Source organism: Ranitomeya imitator, chromosome 2 (assembly GCF_032444005.1).
Source record: "Ranitomeya imitator isolate aRanImi1 chromosome 2, aRanImi1.pri, whole genome shotgun sequence".
Taxonomy (NCBI): domain Eukaryota; kingdom Metazoa; phylum Chordata; class Amphibia; order Anura; family Dendrobatidae; genus Ranitomeya; species Ranitomeya imitator.
In genome coordinates, this window is record NC_091283.1 from 491,821,984 (window position 1) to 491,847,498 (window position 25,515).

Below are 25,515 nucleotides of genomic sequence, written 5' to 3' on the forward strand. Positions count from 1 at the left end.
AAGTTGGTCACACAGGGTTAATAGCAGCGTTAGTGAAGTGCGTTACACCGCGGCATAATGCGGTCCGATAACGCTGCCATTAACCCTGTGTGAGCGCTGACTGGAGGGGAGTATGGAGCAGGCACTGACTGCGGGGAGGAAGGAGCGGCCATTTTTTCGCCGGACTGCGCCCGTCGCTGATTGGTCGTGGCTGTTTTGCCGCGACCAATCAGCGACTTGGGATTTCCGTTACAGACAGAAAGACAGACAGAAAGACGGAAGTGACCCTTAGACAATTATATAGTAGATACATATTAATGCAGCTTGAGGTTCACTGTTAGTGTTTCTGCTTTCCATGCAATGGGATGAATTTAATATTAAATCCAGCACATTTTCTGTTATAGACAATGCATAGATAGTGGAAAGCACTGGCATGGTTATTGAAATGAGCAGTCAGCCATTTTCGCATGCACATTATTGGTGATGTACTGATGCAGGAATCTCTGCTCTGTGTATAGCAGAGGGCTGAAAGGTGGAGGTGGTGAGTCTCGGGACCATGAAATATAAATGCATATTTGAAAATCAAAGTATTTTAGGAAACTCAATACATCAGAAGTAAATCTGAAATTACATGTTTTAAGTAGACGACCAATTTTATTCTCACCCTCCATAACAAAACATGGCACAAACTGTAACTACAAGGATATCTAATCCAAACTAATAAATGCCCTAACTGTATCAATATCTCTCTTTGCTCCAAAGATTCTACTGTTGCTCCATCACTGTCTCCTCTGACAATCTCCTAACACACAGTCTGACCTGTCTCTTCAATAGCAGTTGGATTCTCAATGCCTGTCGCTATTCCTTCCATCAATTCTGACTCTGGTAAGTTACAGACATTCACAGATAATTAAAAGTGACACTAAGTGACATGGAAGTCTGAGTGTAGCATCACCAAAAATGAGGACCAGTGAAATGCTCCAGGAATTACATGAACCACCAATATATTACTTTGTGCAACTAGTAATCGAGATTCTGTTATACAATTTAATCTGTACAGAATACTACAAAAATAATATCTCCTCTTAGCACATGTGTCTTAGGCTGCCGTCACACTAGCAGTATTTGGTCAGTATTTTACCTCAGTATGTGTAAGCCAAAACCAGGAGTGGAACAATTAGAGGAAAAGGATAATAGAAACACGTCACCACTTCTGCATTTATCACCCACTCCTGGTTTTGGCTTACAGATACTGAGGTAAAATACTGACCAAATACTGATAGTGTGACGGCAGCCTTAATGTGTCTTTCCCACCTGAGGCACTTTTGGATGTTTTTTAAGTAAGATGCCATAAATGTCTTATAGGTGGGGTCCAAATTTAAGGGAACATCGGAAAAGGGCTGAACAAACAGACGGTTATAGACGGTTATGCATTTACAGGACGACTCCAGCAGTTTACATAATTCCCTCCTTCCTTAAAATATGAGTTGTGTCTGCAGTAAAATACATAAACCATCTGTGTCTTCTGCCATTTCCAGCACTGCTCTGGTCCTTCTGCATCATGTGATGGCAGCTCTGTAGTGGACTGTTAGTTCTTTGTATAAAGTAAGCCTATCAGAGCGTAGTTCCACCCATCATCATACCCATATGCGAGAAAAAAAAGGCCGATTTCCGGACCAAAAAACAGACGAGTGTTATGCGAGTACAATGCAATTTTCACACCTAGCATCCGATTTACATCCGAGTGCTTTGGGATTGCTATACGATTGCAATGCGATTTTAACATGAGTTTTTACATAGGGCAATTCTCTATCTTTGTCACATCGTTTTCAAAGGAAAAATTAATCAAAATACACACACACACACACACACACACACACACACACACACACACACACACACACACACACACATATATATAGGAATCTAAAAATGTTTTCTGAATATATATATAATAGATAGCTAGACAGACAGACAGACAGACAGACAGACAGACAGATAGATAGATAGATAGATAGATAGATAGATAGAAGAGGCAGCATTTCCTGTGCGCATACAGTGAAATCACATTGACAGGTTAGAATAGAATAGATATAATATATATATACACATAGAATAGATGTATATATATATATATATACAGTACAGACCAAAAGTTTGGACACACCTTCTCATTTAAAGATTTTTCTGTGTTTTCATGACTATGAAAATTGTACATTCACACTGAAGGCATCAAAACTATGAATTAACACATGTGGAATTATATACTTAACAAAAAAGTGTGAAACAACTGAAATTATGACTTATATTCTAGGTTCTTCAAAGAAGCCACCTTTTGCTTTGATGACTGCTTTGCACACTCTTGGCATTCTCTTGATGAGCTTCAAGAGGTAGTCACCGGGAATAGTCTTCCAACAATCTTGAAGGAGTTCCCAGAGATGATTAGCACTTGTTGGCCCTTTTGCCTTCACTTTGCGGTTCAGCTCTCCCGAAACCATCTCGATTGGGTTCAGGTTTGGTGACTGTGGAGACCAGGTCATCTGGCGTAGCACCCCATCACTCTCCTTCTTGATCAAATAGCCCTTACACAGCCTGGAGGTGTGTTTGGGGTCATTGTCCTGTTAAAAAATAAATGATGGTCCAACTAAACCCAAACCGGATGGAATAGCATGCCGCTGCAAGATGCTGTGGTAGCCATGCTGGTTCAGTATGCCTTCAATTTTGAATAAATCCCCAACAGTGTCACCAGCAAAGCACCCCCACACCATCACACCTCCTCCTCCATGCTTCACGGTGGGAACCAGGCATGTAGAGTCCATCCGTTCACTTATTCGGCGTCGCACAAAGACACGGTGTGGGAACCAAAGATCTCAAATTTGGACTCATCAGACCAAAGCACAGATTTCCACTGGTCTAATGTCCATTCCTTGTGTTCTTTAGCCCAAACAAGTCTCTTCTGCTTGTTACCTGTCCTTAGCAGTGGTTTCCTAGCAACTATTTTACCATGAAGGCCTGCTGCACAAAGTCTCCTCTTAACAGTTGTTGTAGAGATGTGTCTGCTGCTAGAACTCTGTGTGGCATTGACCTGGTCTCTAATCTGAGCTGCTGTTAACCTGCGATTTCTGAGGCTGGTGACTTGAATAAACTTATCCTCAGAAGCAGAGGTGACTCTTGGTCTTCCTTTCCTGGGGCGGTCCTCATGTGAGCCAGTTTCTTTGTAGCACTTGAAGGTTTTTGCAACTGCACTTGGGGACACTTTCAAAGTTTTCCCAATTTTTCGGACTGACTTGCCTTCATTTCTTAAAGTAAAGATGGCCACTCGTTTTTCTTGGCTGCTTTTTTCTTACCATAATACAAATTCTAACAGTCTATCCAGTAGGACTATCAGCTGTCTATCCACCAGACTTCTGCACAACACAACTGATGGTCCGAACCCCATTTATAAGGCAAGAAATCCCACTTATTAAACCAGACAGGGGTAACTACCTCTTGAAGCTCATCAAGAGAATGCCAAGAGTGTGCGAAGCAGTCATCAAAGCAAAAGGTGGCTACTTTGAAGAACCTAGAATATAAGACATATTTTCAGTTGTTTCACACTTTTTTGTTAAGTATATAATTCCACATGTGTTAATTCACAGTTTTGATGCCTTCAGTGTGAATTTACAATTTTCATAGTCATGAAAATACAGAAAAATCCTTAAATGAGAAGGTGTGTCCAAACTTTTGCTCTGTATATATATATATATATATATATATATATATATATGTATGTATATATATATATATATATGTATATATATATATATATATATATATATATATATATATATATATATATATATATATATACAGCTCTGGCAAAAATTAAGAGACCAACACATCAGAACCCTGTTGTCATGGGCAGCCCAATCTCCAGACCTGAACCACATTGAAAATCTCTGGAATATAATCAAGAGGATGATGGATTGTCACACGCCATCAAACAAAGAAGAACTGCTTACATTTTTTAACCAAAAGCAGTGTCAAAGACTAGTGGAAAGCATGCCAAGACGCATGAAAGCTGTGATTAAAAATCATGGATATTCCACAAAGTATTGATTTCTGAACTCTTCCTGAGTTAAAACATTAGTATTGTTGCTTCCAAATGATTATGAACTTGATTTATTTTCATTATTTGGGGTCTGAAAGCACTGTTTGTTTGTTTTTAATTTTGACCATTTTTCTTTGTCAGAAAAAAAAAATTATTGCTTGGAAAATTGGAGACATGTTGTCAGAAGTTTGTAGACTAAAAGAACAATTTACATCTTACTCAAAATATTGCCAGATCTGTATGTATGTCAGTGACACACACACACATATACAGTATATATATATGTATATATATATATATATATATATATATATATGTATTTATATTTCATAGAGAGATAGATAGAAGAAAAGTCGGTAATTCATTTGTCGGCTTCAGTAAAATCGCTGCAGGAGCCAACAGGATGGAAGAGATGGATTACATACAGTAAATACATATAGAATAGGTACATATATAGATATCAGTGACAAATACAATTAGTATAGTGTGTGTGCCAGTGGCGTAGCTAGAGCTTTTGCCGCCCGGGGCTGTTCCCGAGTTTGGCGCCCCCCCCCCCCCCATGCGCGGACGGAACTCCGCCCCCACCTCCCCGCACCTTACAATGGGGCAGCGGATGCGCCGGAGACATGCATCCGCTGCCTCCGTTGTGCAAAGCGTTAAACGCTAGCGTCGGAATCTCTCCCCGACGCATTGCGACGGGGAGATTCCGACGCCAGTGTGAAAGTAGCCAGCCTAAGGCTACTTTCACACTGGCGTTTTTTTTAATACGTCGCAATGCGTCGTTTAGGGGAAAAAACGCATCCTGCAAAGTTGTTTGCAGGATGCGGTTTTGCCCCATAGAGTAACATTAGCGACGCATTGCGACGTACGGTATTGACACACGTCGCAACCGTCGTGCGACGGTTATGCCGTGTTGTGGCGGACCGCCGGGAGCAAAAAACGTTAAATGTAACGTTTTTTGCTGCCGACGGACCGCTTTTTCAGACTGTTCATGCGTGGCCAGAACTCTCCGCCCCCACCTCCCCGCACCTCACAATGGGGCAGCGGATGCGTCGGAGAAATGCATCCGCTGCACCCGTTGTGCAGCGCATCAAACGCTAGCGTCGGAATCTCGGCCCGATGCAATGCGACGGCCGAATCCGACGCTAGTGTGAAAGTAGCCTTAGTGTTGCACTGGTCACAACATACAATATACATTTAGACAGTACCATAAGGAAGTGGTACATAAACCCTAGATGCCTGGCCCTCTCTAAAGTCACAAACCAATATTAAATTCCACATAAAAACTGTGCTTAAAAATACCTGTTAGGGACTGCAGCTGCGCAGCATGCCTGAGAGTCTGCTGCTCTGAATGAATCTGATCCGAATCTGATGTGATCTGTAGCTGCCTGCTGCTGCTGTGCATGCAGAGATCCCCAGGACCCCAGCGCAGCGAGTCTGCCTCTGATGATCTGACTGAATGAATCTTCTGATCCGATTCGAATCCGATGTGATGTGATCTGTTACTGTAGCTGCTGCTGCTGTGCAGCCAGTCAGAGATCCCCAGCGTTAGCCTTCCTGGAATCGCTGCAGTGGCAGCCGCCTCAGGAGATGTGAAAGTGAAAGTTAAAGTGAAAGTTAGGGCCGGCGGGTAATAATAAGATGCGAACACACGGGCACACGGCTTGAAGAAAATGGCCGCCGCGATCTCCAGCTGCATCCCGCGGCCATTTTCCTGAAGCCCCGGGAAGCACTACCATCATCTGCGCACGCGCGGCCTCCGTAAGATGGCCGCCGCCGCCCCACCAGCAAATGGTATAGCGCAGATAGCGCTCTCTCTCTCATCTTCTTCTTCAGCCACCGCCGGCCCACCCCCCGCATTGTGCCGCCCCCTGCATTGTGCCGCCCGGGGCGGCCCGCACCCCCCTTCCTACGCCACTGGTGTGTGCAAATTAGGGGACATGTATGTAATTAATAAAGATTATTGGGCAGCACGGTGGCGCAGTGGTTAGCACAGCAGCATTGCAGCGCTGGTGTCCTGGGTTCAAACCCCACCAAGGACAACATCTGCAAAGAGTTTGTATATTCTATCCGTGTTTGCGTGGGTTTTCTCCCACATTCCAAAGACATACTGATAGGGAATTTAGATTGTGAGCCTCAACAGGGACAGCGACGATGATGTGTGCAACCTGTAAAGCGCTGCGGAATATGTTAGCGCTATGTAAAAATAATGATTATTATTACTTTATGAAAAAAAAGGTGTGGGCTCCTGTGCAATTTTCAAATCCAGCAGAGGGAAAGCCAGCGACTGGGGGTAGATGTGTAAAGCCTGGGAAAGGGTAATGCACATGGAGCTTCCCAGGCTATTAATATCAGCCTCCCCTATATCTCCTCCTATTACTCCATATAACCTCCCTATATCTCCTCCTATTACTCCATATAAGCTCCCTATATCTCCTCCTATTAATCCATACTACATCCCTATATCTCCTCCTATTACTCCATATAACCCCCTATAACTCCTCCTATTACTCCATATAACCTCCCTATATCTCCTCCTATTACTCCATATAACCTCCCTATATCTCCTCCTATTACTCCATATAACCTCCCTATATCTCCTCCTATTACTCCATATAACCTCCCAATATCTCCTCCTATTACTCCATATAAGCTCCCTATATCTCCTCCTATTACTCCATATTACATCCCTATATCTCCTCCTATTACTCCATATAACCCCCTATAACTCCTCCTATTACTCCATATAACCTCCCTATATCTCCTCCTATTACTCCATATAACCTCCCTATATCTCCTCCTATTACTCCATATAACCTCCCTATATCTCCTCCTATTACTCCATATAACCTCCCTATATCTCCTCCTATTACTCCATATAACCTCCCTATATCTCCTCCTATTACTCCATATAACCTCCCCTATATCTCCTATTACTCCATATAACCCCCTATATCTCCTCCTATTACTCCATATAACCTCCCCTATATCTCCTATTACTCCATATAACCTCCCTATATCTCCTCCTATTACTCCATATAACCTCCCTATATCTCCTATAACTCCACATAACCTCCGCTATATCTCCTCCTAATACTCCATATAACCTCCCTATATCTCCTCCTGTTACTCCATATAACCTCCCTATATTTCCTCCTATTACTCCATATAACCTCCTTATATCTCCTCCTATTACTCCATATAACCTCCCTATATTTCATCCTATTACTCCATATAACCTCCCTATATCTCCTCCTATTACTCCATATAACCTCCCTATATCTCCTCCTATTACTCCATATAACCTCCCTATATCTCCTCCTATTACTCCATATAACCTCCCTATATCTCCTCCTATTTCTCCATATAACCTCCTTTATATCTCCTCCTATAACTCCATATAACCTCCCTATATCTCCTCCTATTACTCCATATAACCTCCCTATATCTTCTCCTATTACTCCATATAACCTCCCCTATATCTCCTCCTATTACTCCATATAACCTCCCTATATCTCCTTCTATTACTTCATATAACCTCCCTATATCTCCTCCTATTACTCCATATAACCCCCTATATCTCCTTCTATTACTTCATATAACCTCCCCTATATCTCCTCCTATTACTCCATATAACCCCCTATATCTCCTCCTATTACTTCATATAACCTCCCTATATCTCCTCCTATTACTCCATATAACCTCCCTATATCTCCTCCTATTACTCCATATAACCTCCCTATATCTCTTCCTATTACTCCATATAACCCCCTATATCTCCTCCTATTACTCCATATAACCCCCTATATCTCCTCCTATTACTTCATGTAACCTCCCTATATCTCCTCCTATTACTCCATATAACCCCCTATATCTCCTCCTATTACTCCATATAACCTCCCTATATCTTCTCCTAATACTCCACATAACCTCCTATATCTCCTCCTAATACTCCATATAACCCCCCTATATCTCCTCCTATTGCTCCATATAACCTCTGTATATCTCCTCCTATAGCTCCATATAACCTCCCTATATCTCCTCCTATTACTCCATATAACCTCCCTATATCTCCTCCTATTACTCCATATAACCTCCCTATATCTTCTATAACTCCATATAACCTCCCCTATATCTCCTCCTATTACTCCATATAACCTCCCTATATCTCCTCCTATTACTTCATATAACCTCTCTATATCTCTTCCTATTACCCCATATAACCTCCCTATACCTCCTCCTAATACTCCATATAACCCCCTATATCTCCTCCATTTACTTCATATAACCTCCCTATATCTCCTCCTAATCTATATATATAATTGTCTAAGGGTTTTTCCGTCTGTCTGTCTGTCTTTCTGTCTGTCTGTCTGTCCTGGAAATCCCGCGTCTCTGATTGGTCGAGGCCGCCAGGCCTCAACCAATCAGCGACGGGCACAGCGACGATGATGTCATAAAGGACGTAGACATCCCGCGTCTGATTAGTCGAGGCCGCCAGGCCTCGACCAATCAGCAACGGGCACAGCGACGATGATGTCATAATGGTTGCCATGGCGACGATGATGTCATAAAGGTTGCCTCGACCAATCAGCGACGGGCACAGTCTGCCGCGAATTCTGGAATCATCATTGTCCATATACTACGGGGACATGCATATTCTAGAATACCTGATGCGTTAGAATCGGGCCACAATCTAGTACTCCATATAACCTCCCTATATATCCTCCTGTTACTCCATATATCCTCCCTATATCTCCTCCTAATACTCCATATAACCTCCCTATATATCCTCCTATTACTCCATATAACCTCCCTATATCTCCTCCTAATACTCCATATAACCTCCCTATATCTCCTCCTTTTACTTCATATAACCTCCCTATATCTCCTCCTAATACTACATATAACCTCCCTATATATCCTCCTGTTACTCCATATAACCTCCCTATATCTCCTCCTAATCTATATATATAATTGTCTAAGGGTTTTTCCGTCTGTCTGTCTTTCTGTCTGTCTGTCTGTCTGTCTTTCTGTCTGTCTGTCTGTCCTGGAAATCCCGCGACTCTAATTGGCGGCCTCGACCAATCAGAGACCGGCACAGCATCGACGTAGAAATCCCGCGTCTCTGATTGGTCGAGGCCGCCAGGCCTCGACCAATGAGCAACGGGCACAGCGACGATGATGTCATAAAGGACGTAGACATCCCGCGTCTCTGATTGGTCGAGGCCGCTAGGCCTCGACCAATCAGCAACGGGCACAGCGACGATGATGTCATAAAGGACATAGACATCTCACGTTTGTGATTCAGCGACGGGCACAGTATCGACGTAGATGTCATAATGGTTGCCATGACGACGATGATGTCATAAAGGTTGCCTCGACCAATCAGCGACGGGCACAGTCTGCCGCGAATTCTGGAATCATCATTGTCCATATACTACAGGGAAATGCATATTCTAGAATACCCGATGCATTAGAATCGGGCCAGGCCTCGACCAATCAGCAACGGGCACAGTATCGACGTAGATGTGATAATGGTTGCCATGGCGACGATGATGTCATAAAGGTTGCCTCAACCAATCAGCGACGGGCACAGTCTGCCGCGAATTCTGGAATAATCATTGTCCATAAACTACAGGGACATGCATATTCTAGAATACCCGATGCGTTAGAATCGGGCCACAATCTAGATTGTATGATTGTATGAGATTGTATAAAGGACGTAGAAATCCCAAGTTTCTGATTCAGCAACGGGCACAGTATCGATGTAGATTTTATAATGGTTGCCATGGCGACGATGATGTCATAAAGGTTGCCTCGACCAATCAGCGACGGGCACAGTCTGCCGCGAATTCTGGAATCATCATTGTCCATATACTACGGGCACTTGCATATTATAGAATACCCGATGCGTTAGAACGGGCACAGCGACGATGATGTCATAATGGTTGCCATGGCGACGATGATGTCATAAAGGTTGCCTCGATCAATCAGCGACGGACACAGTCTGCCACGAATTCCCGATGCGTCAGCAACGGGCACAGCGACGATGATGTCATAATGGTTGCCATGGCGACGATGATGTCATAAAGGTTGCCTCGATCAATCAGCGACGGACACAGTCTGCCGCGAATTCTGGAATCATCATTGTCCATATACTACAGGGACATGCATATTCTAGAATACCCGATGCGTTAGAATACCCGATGCCAGGCCTCGACCAATCAGAGACCGGCACAGCATCGACGTAGAAATCCCGCGTCTCAGCAACGGGCACAGCGACGATGATGTCATAAAGGACGTAGACATCCCGTGTCTCTGATTGGTCGAAGCCGCCAGGCCTCGACCAATCAGTGACGGGCACAGCGACGATGATGTCATAATGATGTCATAAAGGACGTAGAAATCCCACGTTTCTGATTCAGCGACGGGCACAGTATCGACGTAGATGTCATAATGGTTGCCATGGCGACGATGATGTCATAAAGGTTGCCTCGACCAATCAGCGACGGGCACAGTCTGCCGCGAATTCTGGAATCATCATTGTCCATATATTACAGGGACATGCATATTCTAGAATACCCGATGCGTTATAAATCCCGCCTCTCTGATTGGTCGAGGCCGCCAGGCCTCGACCAATCAGTGACGGGCACAGCATCGACGTAGAAATCCCGCGTCTCTGATTGGTCGACGCCTGGCGGCCTCGACCAATCAGAGACGGGCACAGCGACGATGATGTCATAAAGGACGTAGACATCCCGCGTCTCTGATTGGTCGAGGCCTGGCGGCCTCGACCAATCAGTGACGGCCACAGCGACGATGATGTCATAATGATGTCATAAAGGACGTAGAAATCCCACGTTTCTGATTCAGCGACGGCACAGTATCGACGTAGATGTCATAATGGTTGCCATGGCGATGATGATGTCATAAAGGTTGCCTCCACCAATCAGCGACGGGCACAGTCTGCCGCGAATTCTGGAATCATCATTGTCCATATACTACGGGGACATGCATATTCTAGAATACCCGATGCGTTAGAATCGGGCCACAATCTAGTTACTCCATATAACCTCCCTATATCTCCTCCTATTACTCCATATATCCTCCCTATATCTCCTCCTATTACTCCATATAACCTCCCCTATATCTCCTCCTATTACTCCATATAACCTCCCTATATCTCCTCCTATTACTCCATATAACCTCCCTATAGCTCCTCCTATTACCCCATATAACCTCCCTATATCTCCTCCTATTACTCCATATAACCTCTCTATATCTCCTCCTATTATTCCATATAACTTCCCTATATCTCCTCCTATTACTCCATATAACCTCCCTATATCTCCTCCTATTACTCCATATAACCTCCCTATAGCTCCTCCTATTACCCCATATAACCTCCCTATATCTCCTCCTATTACTCCATATAACCTCCCTATATCTCCTCCTATTACTCCATATAACCTCCCTATATCTCCTCCTATTACTCCATATAACCTCCCCTATATCTCCTCCTATTACTCCATACAACCTCCCTATATCTCCTCCTATTACTACATATAACCTCCCTATATCTCCTCCTATTACCCCATATAACCTCCCTATATCTCTTCCTATTACCCCATATAACCTCCCTATATCTCCTCCTATTACTCCATATAACCTCCCTATATCTCCTCCTATTACCCCATATAACCTCACTATATCTCCTCCTATTACTCCATATAACCTCCCCTATATCTCCTCCTATTACTCCATATACGCCCCTATATCTCCTCCTATTACTCCATATAACCTCCCTATAGCTCCTCCTATTACCCCATATAACCTCCTCTATATCTCCTCCTATTACTCCATATAACCTCCCCTATATCTCCTCCTATTACTCCATAAAACCTCCCTATATCTCCTCCTATTACTCTATATAACCTCCCTATATCTCCTCCTATTACTCTATATAACCTCCCTATATCTCCTTTTATGACTCCATATAACCTCCCTATATCTCCTCCTATGACTCCATATATCCTCCCTATATCTCCTCCTATGACTCCATATATCCTCCCTATATCTCTTCCTATTACTCCATATATCCTACCTATATCTCCTTCTATGACTCCATATAACCTCCCTATATCTCCTCCTATTACTCCATATAACCTCCCTATATCTCCTCCTATTACTCCATATAACCTCCTATATCTCCTCCTATTACTCCATATAACCTCCCTATATCTCCTTCTATTACTCCATATAACCTCCCTATATCTCCTCCTATTACTTCATATAACCTCCCTATATCTCCTCCTATTACTTCATATAACCTCCCTATATCTCCTCCTATTACTCCATATAACCCTTCTATTTATCCTCCTATTACTCCATATAACCTCCCTATATCTCCTCCTATTACTCCATATAACCTCTCTATATCTCCTCCTATTACTCCATATAACCTCTCTATATCTCCTCCTATTACTCCATATAACCTCCCTATATCTCCTCCTATTACTCCATATAACCTCCCTATATCTCCTCCTATGACTCCATATATCCTCCCTATATCTGCTCCTATTACTCCATATATCCTCCCTATATCTCCTCCTATTACTCCATATAATCTCCCTATATCTCTTCCTATTAATCCATATAACCTCCCTATATCTCCTCCTATTACTCCATATAACCTCCCCTATATCTCTTCCTGGTACTCCATATAACCTCCCTATATCTCCTCCTATTACTCCCTATAACCTCCCTATATCTCTTCCTATTACTCCATATAACCTCCCTATATCTCCTCCAATTACTCCATATAACCTCCCTATATCTCTTCCTATTACTCCATATAACCTCCCCTATATCTCCTCATATTACTCCATATAACCTCCCCTATATCTCCTCATATTACTCCATATAACCTCCCTATATCTCCTCCTATTACTCCATATAACCTCCCTATATCTCCTCCAATTACTCCATATAACCTCCCCTATATCTCCTCCTATTACTCCATATAACCTCCCCTATATCTCCTCCTATTACTCCATATAACCTCCCCTATATCTCCTCATATTTCTCCATATAACCTCCCCTATATCTCCTCATATTACTCCATATAACCTCCCTATATCTCCTCCAATTACTCCATATAACCTCCCCTATATCTCCTCCTATTACTCCATATAACCTCCCCTATATCTCCTCCTATTACTCCATATAACCTCCCCTATATCTCCTCATATTACTCCATATAACCTCCCCTATATCTCCTCATATTACTCTATATAACCTCCCTATATCTCCTCCTATTACTCCATATAACCTCCCCTATATCTCCTCCTATTACTCCATATAACCTCCCCTATATCTCCTCCTATTACTCCATATAACCTCCCCTATATCTCCTCCTATTACTCCATATAACTTCCCTATATCTCCTCCTATTACCCCATATAACCTCCCTATATCTCCTCCTATTACTCCATATAACCTCCCTATATCTCCTCCTATTACTCCATATAACCTCCTATATCTCCTCCTATTACTCCATATAATCTCCTATATCTCCTCCTATTACTCCATATAACCTCCCCTATATCTCCTCATATTACTCCATATAACCTCCCTATATCTCCTCCTATTACTCCATATAACCTCCCCTATATCTCCTCCTATTACTCCATATAACCTCCCTATATCTCCTCCTATTACTCCATATAACCTCCCCTATATCTCCTCCAATTACTCCATATAACCTCCCCTATATCTCCTCCTATTTCTCCATATAACCTCCCCTATATCTCCTCCTAGTACTCCATATAACCTCCCTATATCTCCTCCAATTACTCCATATAAACTCCCCTATATCTCCTCTTATTACTCCATATAACCTCCCCTATATCTCCTCCTATTACTCCATATAACCTCCCCTATATCTCCTCATATTACTCCATATAACCTCCCCTATATCTCCTCCTATTTCTCCATATAACCTCCCTATATCTCCTCCTATTACTCCATATAACCTCCCTATATCTCCTCCAATTACTCCATATAACCTCCCCTATATCTCCTCCTATTACTCCATATAACCTCCCCTATATCTCCTCCTATTACTCCATATAACCTCCCCTATATCTCCTCATATTACTCCATATAACCTCCCCTATATCTCCTCATATTACTCCATATAACCTCCCTATATCTCCTCCTATTACTCCATATAACCTCCCTATATCTCCTTCAATTACTCCATATAACCTCCCCTATATCTCCTCCTATTACTCCATATAACCTCCCCTATATCTCCTCCTATTACTCCATATAACCTCCCCTATATCTCCTCCTATTTCTCCATATAACCTCCCCTATATCTCCTCATATTACTCCATATAACATCCCTATATCTCCTCCTATTACTCCATATAACCTCCCTATATCTCCTCCTATTACTCCATATAACCTCCCCTATATCTCCTCCTATTACTCCATATAACCTCCCTATATCTCCTCCTATTACTCCATATAACCTCCCTATATCTCCTCCTATTACTCCATATAACCTCCCTATATCTCCTCCTATTACTCCATATAACCTCCCCTATATCTCCTCCTATTACTCCATATAACCTCCCCTATATCTCCTCCTATTACTCCATATAACCTCCCCTATATCTCCTCCTATTTCTCCATATAACCTCCCCTATATCTCCTCCTATTACTCCATATAACCTCCCTATATCTCCTCCTATTACTCCATATAACCTCCCTATATCTCCTCCTATTACTCCATATAACCTCCCTATATCTCCTCCTATTACTCCATATAACCTCCTATATCTCCTCCTATTACTCCATATAACCTCTCTATATCTCCTCCTCTTTCTCCATATAACCTCCCCTATATCTCCTCCTATTACTCCATATAACCTTCCCTATATCTCCTCCTATTACTCCATATAACCTCCCTATATCTCCTCCTATTACTCCATATAACCTCCCTATATATCCTCCTATTACTCCATATAACCTCCCCTATATCTCCTCCTATTACTCCATATAACCTCCCCTATATCTCCTCCTATTACTCCATATAACCTCCCCTATATCTCCTCCTATTTCTCCATATAACCTCCCCTATATCTCCTCCTATTACTCCATATAACCTCCCTATATCTCCTCCTATTACTCCATATAACCTCCCTATATCTCCTCCTATTACTCCATATAACCTCCTATATCTCCTCCTATTACTCCATATAACCTCCCTATATCTCCTCCTATTTCTCCATATAACCTCCCCTATATCTCCTCCTATTACTCCATATAACCTCCCCTATATCTCCTCCTATTACTCCATATAACCTCCCTATATCTCCTCCTATTACTCCATATAACCTCCCTATATCTCCTCCTATTACTCCATATAACCTTCCCTATATCTCCTCCTATTACTCCATATAACCTCCCTATATCTCCTCCTATTACTCCATATAACCTCCCTATATCTCCTCCTATTACTCCATATATCCTCCCTATATCTCCTCCTATTACTCCATATAACCTTCCCTATATCTCCTCCTATTACTCCATATAACCTCCCTATATCTCCTCCTATTACTCCATATAACCTCCTATATCTCCTCCTATTACTCCATATAACCTTCCCTATATCTCCTCCTATTACTCCATATAACCTCCCTATATCTCCTCCTATTACTCCATATAACCTCCCTATATCTCCTCCTATTACTCCATATAACCTCTCTATATCTCCTCCTATTACTCCATATAACCTTCCCTATATCTCCTCCTATTACTCCATATAACCTCCCTATATCTCCTCCTATTACTCCATATAACCTCCCTATATCTCCTCCTATTACTCCATATAACCTCCCTATATCTCCTCCTATTTCTCCATATAACCTCCCCTATATCTCCTCCTATTACTCCATATAACCTCCCTATATCTCCTCCTATTACTCCATATAACCTCCCTATATCTCCTCCTATTACTCCATATAACCTCCCTATATCTCCTCCTATTACTCCATATAACCTCCCTATATCTCCTCCTATTACTCCATATAACCTCCCCTATATCTCCTCCTATTACTCCATATAACCTCCCCTATATCTCCTCCTATTACTCCATATAACCTCCCTATATCTCCTCCTATTACTCCATATAACCTCCCTATATCTCCTCCTATTACTCCATATAACCTCCCTATATCTCCTCCTATTACTCCATATAACCTCCCTATATCTCCTCCTATTACTCCATATAACCTCCTATATCTCCTCCTATTACTCCATATAACCTCCCTATATCTCCTCCTATTACTCCATATAACCTCCCTATATCTCCTCCTATTACTCCATATAACCTCCCTATATCTCCTCCTATTACTCCATATAACCTCCCTATATCTCCTCCTATTACTCCATATAACCTTCCCTATATCTCCTCCTATTACTCCATATAACCTCCCTATATCTCCTCCTATTACTCCATATAACCTCCCTATATCTCCTCCTATTACTCCATATAACCTCCCCTATATCTCCTCCTATTACTCCATATAACCTCCCTATATCTCCTCCTATTACTCCATATAACCTCCCTATATCTCCTCCTATTACTCCATATAACCTCCCTATATCTCCTCCTATTACTCCATATAACCTCCCTATATCTCCTCCTATTACTCCATATAACCTCCCTATATCTCCTCCTATTACTCCATATAACCTCCCTATATCTCCTCCTATTACTCCATATAACCTCCCTATATCTCCTCCTATTACTCCATATAACCTCCCTATATCTCCTCCTATTACTCCATATAACCTCCCTATATCTCCTCCTATTACTCCATATAACCTCCCTATATCTCCTCCTATTACTCCATATAACCTCCCTATATCTCCTCCTATTACTCCATATAACCTCCCTATATCTCCTCCTATTACTCCATATAACCTCCCTATATCTCCTCCTATTACTCCATATAACCTCCCTATATCTCCTCCTATTACTCCATATAACCTCCTATATCTCCTCCTATTACTCCATATAACCTCCCTATATCTCCTCCTATTACTCCATATAACCTCCCCTATATCTCCTCCTATTACTCCATATAACCTCCCTATATCTCCTCCTATTACTCCATATAACCTCCCTATATCTCCTCCTATTACTCCATATAACCTCCCTATATCTCCTCCTATTACTCCATATAACCTCCCTATATCTCCTCCTATTACTCCATATAACCTCCCTATATCTCCTCCTATTACTCCATATAACCTCCCTATATCTCCTCCTATTACTCCATATAACCTCCCTATATCTCCTCCTATTACTCCATATAACCTCCCCTATATCTCCTCCTATTACTCCATATAACCTCCCTATATCTCCTCCTATTACTCCATATAACCTCCCCTATATCTCCTCCTATTACTCCATATAACCTCCCTATATCTCCTCCTATTACTCCATATAACCTCCCTATATCTCCTCCTATTACTCCATATAACCTCCCTATATCTCCTCCTATTACTCCATATAACCTCCCTATATCTCCTCCTATTACTCCATATAACCTCCCTATATCTCCTCCTATTACTCCATATAACCTCCCTATATCTCCTCCTATTACTCCATATAACCTCCCCTATATCTCCTCCTATTACTCCATATAACCTCCCCTATATCTCCTCCTATTACTCCATATAACCTCCCTATATCTCCTCCTATTACTCCATATAACCTCCCTATATCTCCTCCTATTACTCCATATAACCTCCCTATATCTCCTCCTATTACTCCATATAACCTCCCTATATCTCCTCCTATTACTCCATATAACCTCCCTATATCTCCTCCTATTACTCCATATAACCTCCCTATATCTCCTCCTATTACTCCATATAACCTCCCTATATCTCCTCCTATTACTCCATATAACCTCCCCTATATCTCCTCCTATTACTCCATATAACCTCCCTATATCTCCTCCTATTACTCCATATAACCTCCCTATATCTCCTCCTATTACTCCATATAACCTCCCTATATCTCCTCCTATTACTCCATATAACCTCCCTATATCTCCTCCTATTACTCCATATAACCTCCCTATATCTCCTCCTATTACTCCATATAACCTCCCTATATCTCCTCCTATTACTCCATATAACCTCCCTATATCTCCTCCTATTACTCCATATAACCTCCCTATATCTCCTCCTATTACTCCATATAACCTCCCTATATCTCCTCCTATTACTCCATATAACCTCCCTATATCTCCTCCTATTACTCCATATAACCTCCCTATATCTCCTCCTATTACTCCATATAACCTCCCTATATCTCCTCCTATTACTCCATATAACCTCCCTATATCTCCTCCTATTACTCCATATAACCTCCCTATATCTCCTCCTATTACTCCATATAACCTCCCTATATCTCCTCCTATTACTCCATATAACCTCCCTATATCTCCTCCTATTACTCCATATAACCTCCCCTATATCTCCTCCTATTACTCCATATAACCTCCCTATATCTCCTCCTATTACTCCATATAACCTCCCTATATCTCCTCCTATTACTCCATATAACCTCCCTATATCTCCTCCTATTACTCCATATAACCTCCCTATATCTCCTCCTATTACTCCATATAACCTCCCTATATCTCCTCCTATTACTCCATATAACCTCCCTATATCTCCTCCTATTACTCCATATAACCTCCCTATATCTCCTCCTATTACTCCATATAACCTCCCTATATCTCCTCCTATTACTCCATATAACCTCCCTATATCTCCTCCTATTACTCCATATAACCTCCCTATATCTCCTCCTATTACTCCATATAACCTCCCTATATCTCCTCCTATTACTCCATATAACCTCCCTATATCTCCTCCTATTACTCCATATAACCTCCCTATATCTCCTCCTATTACTCCATATAACCTCCCTATATCTCCTCCTATTACTCCATATAACCTCCCTATATCTCCTCCTATTACTCCATATAACCTCCCTATATCTCCTCCTATTACTCCATATAACCTCCCTATATCTCCTCCTATTACTCCATATAACCTCCCTATATCTCCTCCTATTACTCCATATAACCTCCCTATATCTCCTCCTATTACTCCATATAACCTCCTATATCTCCTCCTATTACTCCATATAACCTCCCTATATCTCCTCCTATTACTCCATATAACCTCCCCTATATCTCCTCCTATTACTCCATATAACCTCCCCTATATCTCCTCCTATTACTCCATATAACCTCCCCTATATCTCCTCCTATTACTCCATATAACCTCCCCTATATCTCCTCCTATTACTCCATATAACCTCCCTATATCTCCTCCTATTACTCCATATAACCTCCCCTATATCTCCTCCTATTACTCCATATAACCTCCCTATATCTCCTCCTATTACTCCATATAACCTCCCTATATCTCCTCCTATTACTCCATATAACCTCCCCTATATCTCCTCCTATTACTCCATATAACCTCCCTATATCTCCTCCTATTACTCCATATAACCTCCCTATATCTCCTCCTATTACTCCATATAACCTCCCTATATCTCCTCCTATTACTCCATATAACCTCCCTATATCTCCTCCTATTACTCCATATAACCTCCCCTATATCTCCTCCTATTACTCCATATAACCTCCCTATATCTCCTCCTATTACTCCATATAACCTCCCTATATCTCCTCCTATTACTCCATATAACCTCCCCTATATCTCCTCCTATTACTCCATATAACCTCCCTATATCTCCTCCTATTACTCCATATAACCTCCCTATATCTCCTCCTATTACTCCATATAACCTCCCTATATCTCCTCCTATTACTCCATATAACCTCCCCTATATCTCCTCCTATTACTCCATATAACCTCCCTATATCTCCTCCTATTACTCCATATAACCTCCCCTATATCTCCTCCTATTACTCCATATAACCTCCCTATATCTCCTCCTATTACTCCATATAACCTCCCTATATCTCCTCCTATTACTCCATATAACCTCCCCTATATCTCCTCCTATTACTCCATATAACCTCCCTATATCTCCTCCTATTACTCCATATAACCTCCCCTATATCTCCTCCTATTACTCCATATAACCTCCCTATATCTCCTCCTATTACTCCATATAACCTCCCTATATCTCCTCCTATTACTCCATATAACCTCCCTATATCTCCTCCTATTACTCCATATAACCTCCCTATATCTCCTTAACCTCCCTATATCTCCTCCTATTACTCCATATAACCTCCCCTATATCTCCTCCTATTACTCCATATAACCTCCCTATATCTCCTCCTATTACTCCATATAACCTCCCCTATATCTCCTCCTATTACTCCATATAACCTCCCTATATCTCCTCCTATTACTCCATATAACCTCCCTATATCTCCTCCTATTACTCCATATAACCTCCCTATATCTCCTCCTATTACTCCATATAACCTCCCTATATCTCCTCCTATTACTCCATATAATCTCCCTATATCTCCTCCTATTACTCCATATAACCTCCCTATATCTCCTCCTATTACTCCATATAACCTCCCCTATATCTCCTCCTATTACTCCATATAACCTCCCTATATCTCCTCCTATTACTCCATATAACCTCCCTATATCTCCTCCTATTACTCCATATAACCTCCCTATATCTCCTCCTATTACTCCATATAACCTCCCTATATCTCCTCCTATTACTCCATATAACCTCCCCTATATCTCCTCCTATTACTCCATATAACCTCCCTATATCTCCTCCTATTACTCCATATAACCTCCCTATATCTCCTCCTATTACTCCATATAACCTCCCTATATCTCCTCCTATTACTCCATATAACCTCCCTATATCTCCTCCTATTACTCCATATAACCTCCCTATATCTCCTCCTATTACTCCATATATCCTCCCCTATATCCCCTCCTATTACTCCACAAAACCACCCTATATCTCCGTTTGAGAAACGTCTCCACATGGACTAAGTAAAGTCCTCTTTTTTGGTAACTATTGGGCCGCTGCCTATCTTTTGTACTTTTATATATTACTAAATGTTGAGGTTTTGCTTTGGGATGAATTACACCCACCTAGCAAGTGCTGAATGTACTGTTCCATTTTTCTATTTTTGATGTCTGTCTATGATGTATATATAGTATATATTTATCTTTATCTCTTTACATTGTATCCATCTTTCCCGTTTTTCCTAATTGCCTCTTTCACCCTATGTCACTGCTTGTGTCTTCCTGCATCGCTGTAGCTTATAATTATCTCCTGTCTCCGCTCGGTTGTTTTCTGTGTGATTGTCGCTGTGTGCAGTCTCGTTGTGTGACATCCCCCCTTGCTCACACAGGAGGCGGAGACGGACCCTCTAAGATATTATTACATTTGCCCTATTTAATTGTTGTTGTTTCTGTTGATATCAACCTTGTAACATTTTACACATTTACCATCATCATCATGTCAGTTGCACCCTATAGCAGAGCAGAAGCAGATTTATGATCTTCTCACTGTATCGATAATCTGTTCGGGTTGTATTTTTGTGTGATGTCTTTTCTCGTATAGCAGGGGCTGCTGTTTATACGAATGCTGAAATTACAGCTATCATGTAAGTGAAAATAAAGGTTTGTAATAAAATAAGTGACAAGAGAGTATATGATGGTTGGGTGGTGTAAGGGTTAATCATCGCAGCATCCAGGCTGGTACCCATCCTGTGTAATCCTCCAGTTTCTATGGAAACTAGAGAGTGATGTTCAAAGTGCCAAGGCTTAAAGGGGTCTTACAGTAATGAAATAGCAAGCGGTGGGATGTGCAAACACTGATGTAGAAAACCCACTAGATCGCCCCATCCCTTCCAACCCATAATATTTGCACCTTTTGACCCTGGCCAACCAGTATTCTACGTGCCTTCTGCCCTGCTATTCTACTGGTTTAGCAGTCCTATTACGGTAGTTATTAATCCAATGTAGAACACACAGAATGGTTGTATATGGATGAGATGGTTTCTATGACCACTGCTACCCATGTCTCCTCGGGTCATTATCCTGCTCTTGTCATCCACTGCTTCTGGCCCTAATTCAGTCAGACTGACGTGGCGATGACATGAAAAGACGGGAAGGGATGTTAGAAGAGGCACGGCAAAAGATAAATGGAGATATAGCTGGAATGGAATAGGGAGGGATCAGCTGAAGAGTAGTGGAAGCAGATACTGTAGAAGAAAAGCCTGAGGGAACAGGGCACTATAACCAGTGGTCTTGTGTGCTCCATGGAGTCGACAATGGAGTCAATTTCTCCAAAGGAAGGTAACTTCTCCACATACTTTTCACATACCATCACCTGGCTGCTGCCATCATCATACAGTATCATCACCTGGCTGCCATCATCATATCATCACCTGGCTGACATCATCCTATCATCTGGCTGACATCATCATCCCATCACCTGGCTGACATCATCCCATCACCTGGCTGACATCATCATCCCATCACCTGGCTGACATCATCATCCCATCACCTGGCTGACATCATCCCATCACCTGGCTGACATCATCCCATCATCTGGCTGACATCATCATATTATCACCTTTCTGACATCATCCCACCACCTTGTTTACTTTATAATATCACCTGGTTGACATCATCATATCATCATCTGGCGGACATCATACTTTTTTCACCTTGCTGACATCATCATCCCATCACCTGGCTGACATCATCATATCATCACCTGGCTGACATCATTATTTCATCACCTGGCTGACATCATCATATCATCTCCTTGCTGACATCATCCCATCACCTGGCTGACATCATCATATCATCACCTGGCTGACATCATCATATCATCACCTGGCTGACATCATCATATCATCATCTGGCTGACATCATCCCATCACCTGGCTGACATCATCATATGATCACCTACCTGATATTATCATATCATAACCTTGGTGACCTTATCATACCATCACCAGCTGACATAATCAGCCTTAACTTTTCTTCACATCGCCTTAAAACAATTACCATAGGTCGTACCATCAGTAATACATGCCACATACATTTTACCATCCACCTGATCACCTCCACAATTCAGCCATGATCCATTTTCAATGCAAATCCTATTACCGCTTTCATCATTTGTTGCTGAAAATTCTTCGTTTCATAATATACATTAATTGCACCTAATTCTTTTCCAGGCTTGTAACTCGTTTTCTTGGTACTAAGCTCATTGGTGTTCTTTAACCTCCTTATTCCATATTCAGAGGTTCATAAGGATGAACACCATGAACCTTCACGTTTCTGCCATAAACATATTTCTTAAAGATCATTATCATTTTGTTATGGTGAGGCAAGGAAAAATTCTTAAATGTCTCTTGGTGTTTCCAATGTTGTTGTTGTATCTCTCCACTTAGCCGCTTCTCTAAGGTCATTCTGGAGAATGTGTCTTGATATGTCCTGTATCTTCCTATATTACAGCCATGCAGCAAGTTATGCAGCCATTTGATCTCCCTCCATCCTCTGATCTGGACCTAATTTTCCTTAAAGGGATCATGGAGAGTCCACAGGTAACTCTTTCCTTTTAAAGAAACAAAGCAAAGTGAAAGCACTAAGTAATAAAATGTAAAAATATAAGATTTATGGCTTTTTTAGTTTTAAAAACTTTATAACTTTTGTAATGTTTATCAAGTTTCAATACCTCAGTTTTTATTTTCGATAGAAAGAAACTTGTTTGCATGCCCAGGGTGATGTGAATCATCTATTTATTTATTTTTGTTTTATACCAAAGGCTCATGAACGCATGGAAGAGACCAGGTTGGAGGCTGTGAGGGAGAACAACCTTCAGCTGGTGCAGGAGATTCTCCAAGACATGGCTGGAGTGAGGGACCCAAGTGGAGCAGCAGCTGAGCTGCAGAAGATCCTACAAGAACCTCATTTTCAGGTAGCACATAGGTCAAGTCACATTAAATTCATGTCTATCTATGCAAAAATTTGTTCAGTGCTATGAAACTTACTTTAGAGCTGGATGCATTGAACTTGAATGAAGCTGTGATCCATCTAGTAAGGAGGTTATTTTATGGAGGGCAAAAATACATGTGACAGGACCATAATCAGCCAGAAAAGATACTTACAACCTGGACTGGGTCCTCTTTTTTAAGGATCTCTTAGTGGCTTTATGGTTTGGCTATATGATTTACACACGCTTGGTGCTTATTCACATGTCTCTGGCACTTAAAGGGCTTCTCCAGGAATAGAAAAAAAATAACTTAAGGAAATGTCATTATAAATAAATTCCTAGATGCATTTAATTAGGAAATCACATCTATTTCGCCTAGGAAGGTAATCACTATAGAATTAAAATGTCATAGTAACATACTAACATAGTTAGAAAGGCCGAAAAAAAGACATTTGTCCATCCAGTTCAGCCTATATTCTGTCAGATTAAATCCCCAGATCTACGCCCTTCTAAAGAACCTAATAACTGTAAGATACAATATTGTTACACTCCAGGTGAGATCAGGGACAGGCTTAGGTCAGAGCTCAGTAGGTGATCATCCCTGATTCCCTAGTGTCAGGGCCTTCCTCTCCCCTATTCCATCGGTGTTGTGTTGTTGTGCCGTTTGATGACTGACCAACCATTGGGTCATGTCACACTGGGCCAGTCACTCTGTGACAATTAGATCAGAAAGACAGGGTGGACAGCAGTGTGAGCAGCCTCTTCTTACCTTAGCACTTCTGGTATCTCCAGTATTTGATCAGAAAGACATTGTGGACAGCAGTGTGAGCAGCCTCTTCTTACCTTAGCACTTCTGGTATCTCCAGTATTTGATCAGAAAGACATTGTGGACAGTAGTGTGAGCAGCCTCTTCTCAGTACTCCTGGTATCTATTGTATTAGATAGGTTGACAAGGAGGACACCGGTATGAGCAACCTTTTCTTACCTCAGCCCTCATGGTAACTTTAGAATGAGATCAGTTATCCACTGGGAGCACATCTTCATAAAATTAAAGGAAGGGGCAGAATTTCCTACTGCACATACTCACAGGCCTGTGTTCAACAAAACATTTTAGGATTTCTGTCAGTGTAACAAGGCGGTGATTATCTTAATTTTAAAATGATTATGGTATATGCCTAGACATTACGATTTGTATTTGTTAAATATAGTCAGGAATTTATTTTTAACCCCATTAGACGTACTATTCCGTCCATGTGGGGTGGGCCCTACTTCCCAAGGACGGAATAGTACGTCCAGCGCGATCAGCCGTACTCACGGGGGGAGCGCGTCCGATCGCGGCCGGGTGTCAGCTGACTATCGCAGCTGACCTCTGGCA

General features: G+C 41.8%; 1 protein-coding gene across 4 annotated transcripts in view; it reads left to right on the forward strand.

Moving 5' to 3' along the window:
• The window catches only part of MPP2 (MAGUK p55 scaffold protein 2), a 53,575-nt gene that overhangs the window by 5,962 nt on the left and 22,098 nt on the right, over positions 1 to 25,515 (forward strand). For 2 of the 4 annotated variants that reach the window (XM_069751450.1, XM_069751448.1), the window contains exons 2-4: positions 742 to 864; positions 23,663 to 23,751; positions 23,973 to 24,125. In XM_069751450.1, the coding sequence (XP_069607551.1) occupies positions 828 to 864; positions 23,663 to 23,751; positions 23,973 to 24,125 (279 nt within the window). In that variant the 5' untranslated portion in view covers positions 742 to 827. Of the gene's footprint in view, positions 1 to 741; positions 865 to 21,961; positions 22,490 to 23,662; positions 23,752 to 23,972; positions 24,126 to 25,515 lie in introns of those variants that run through there. The other 2 variants (XM_069751449.1, XM_069751451.1) reach the window with 2 other exon arrangements.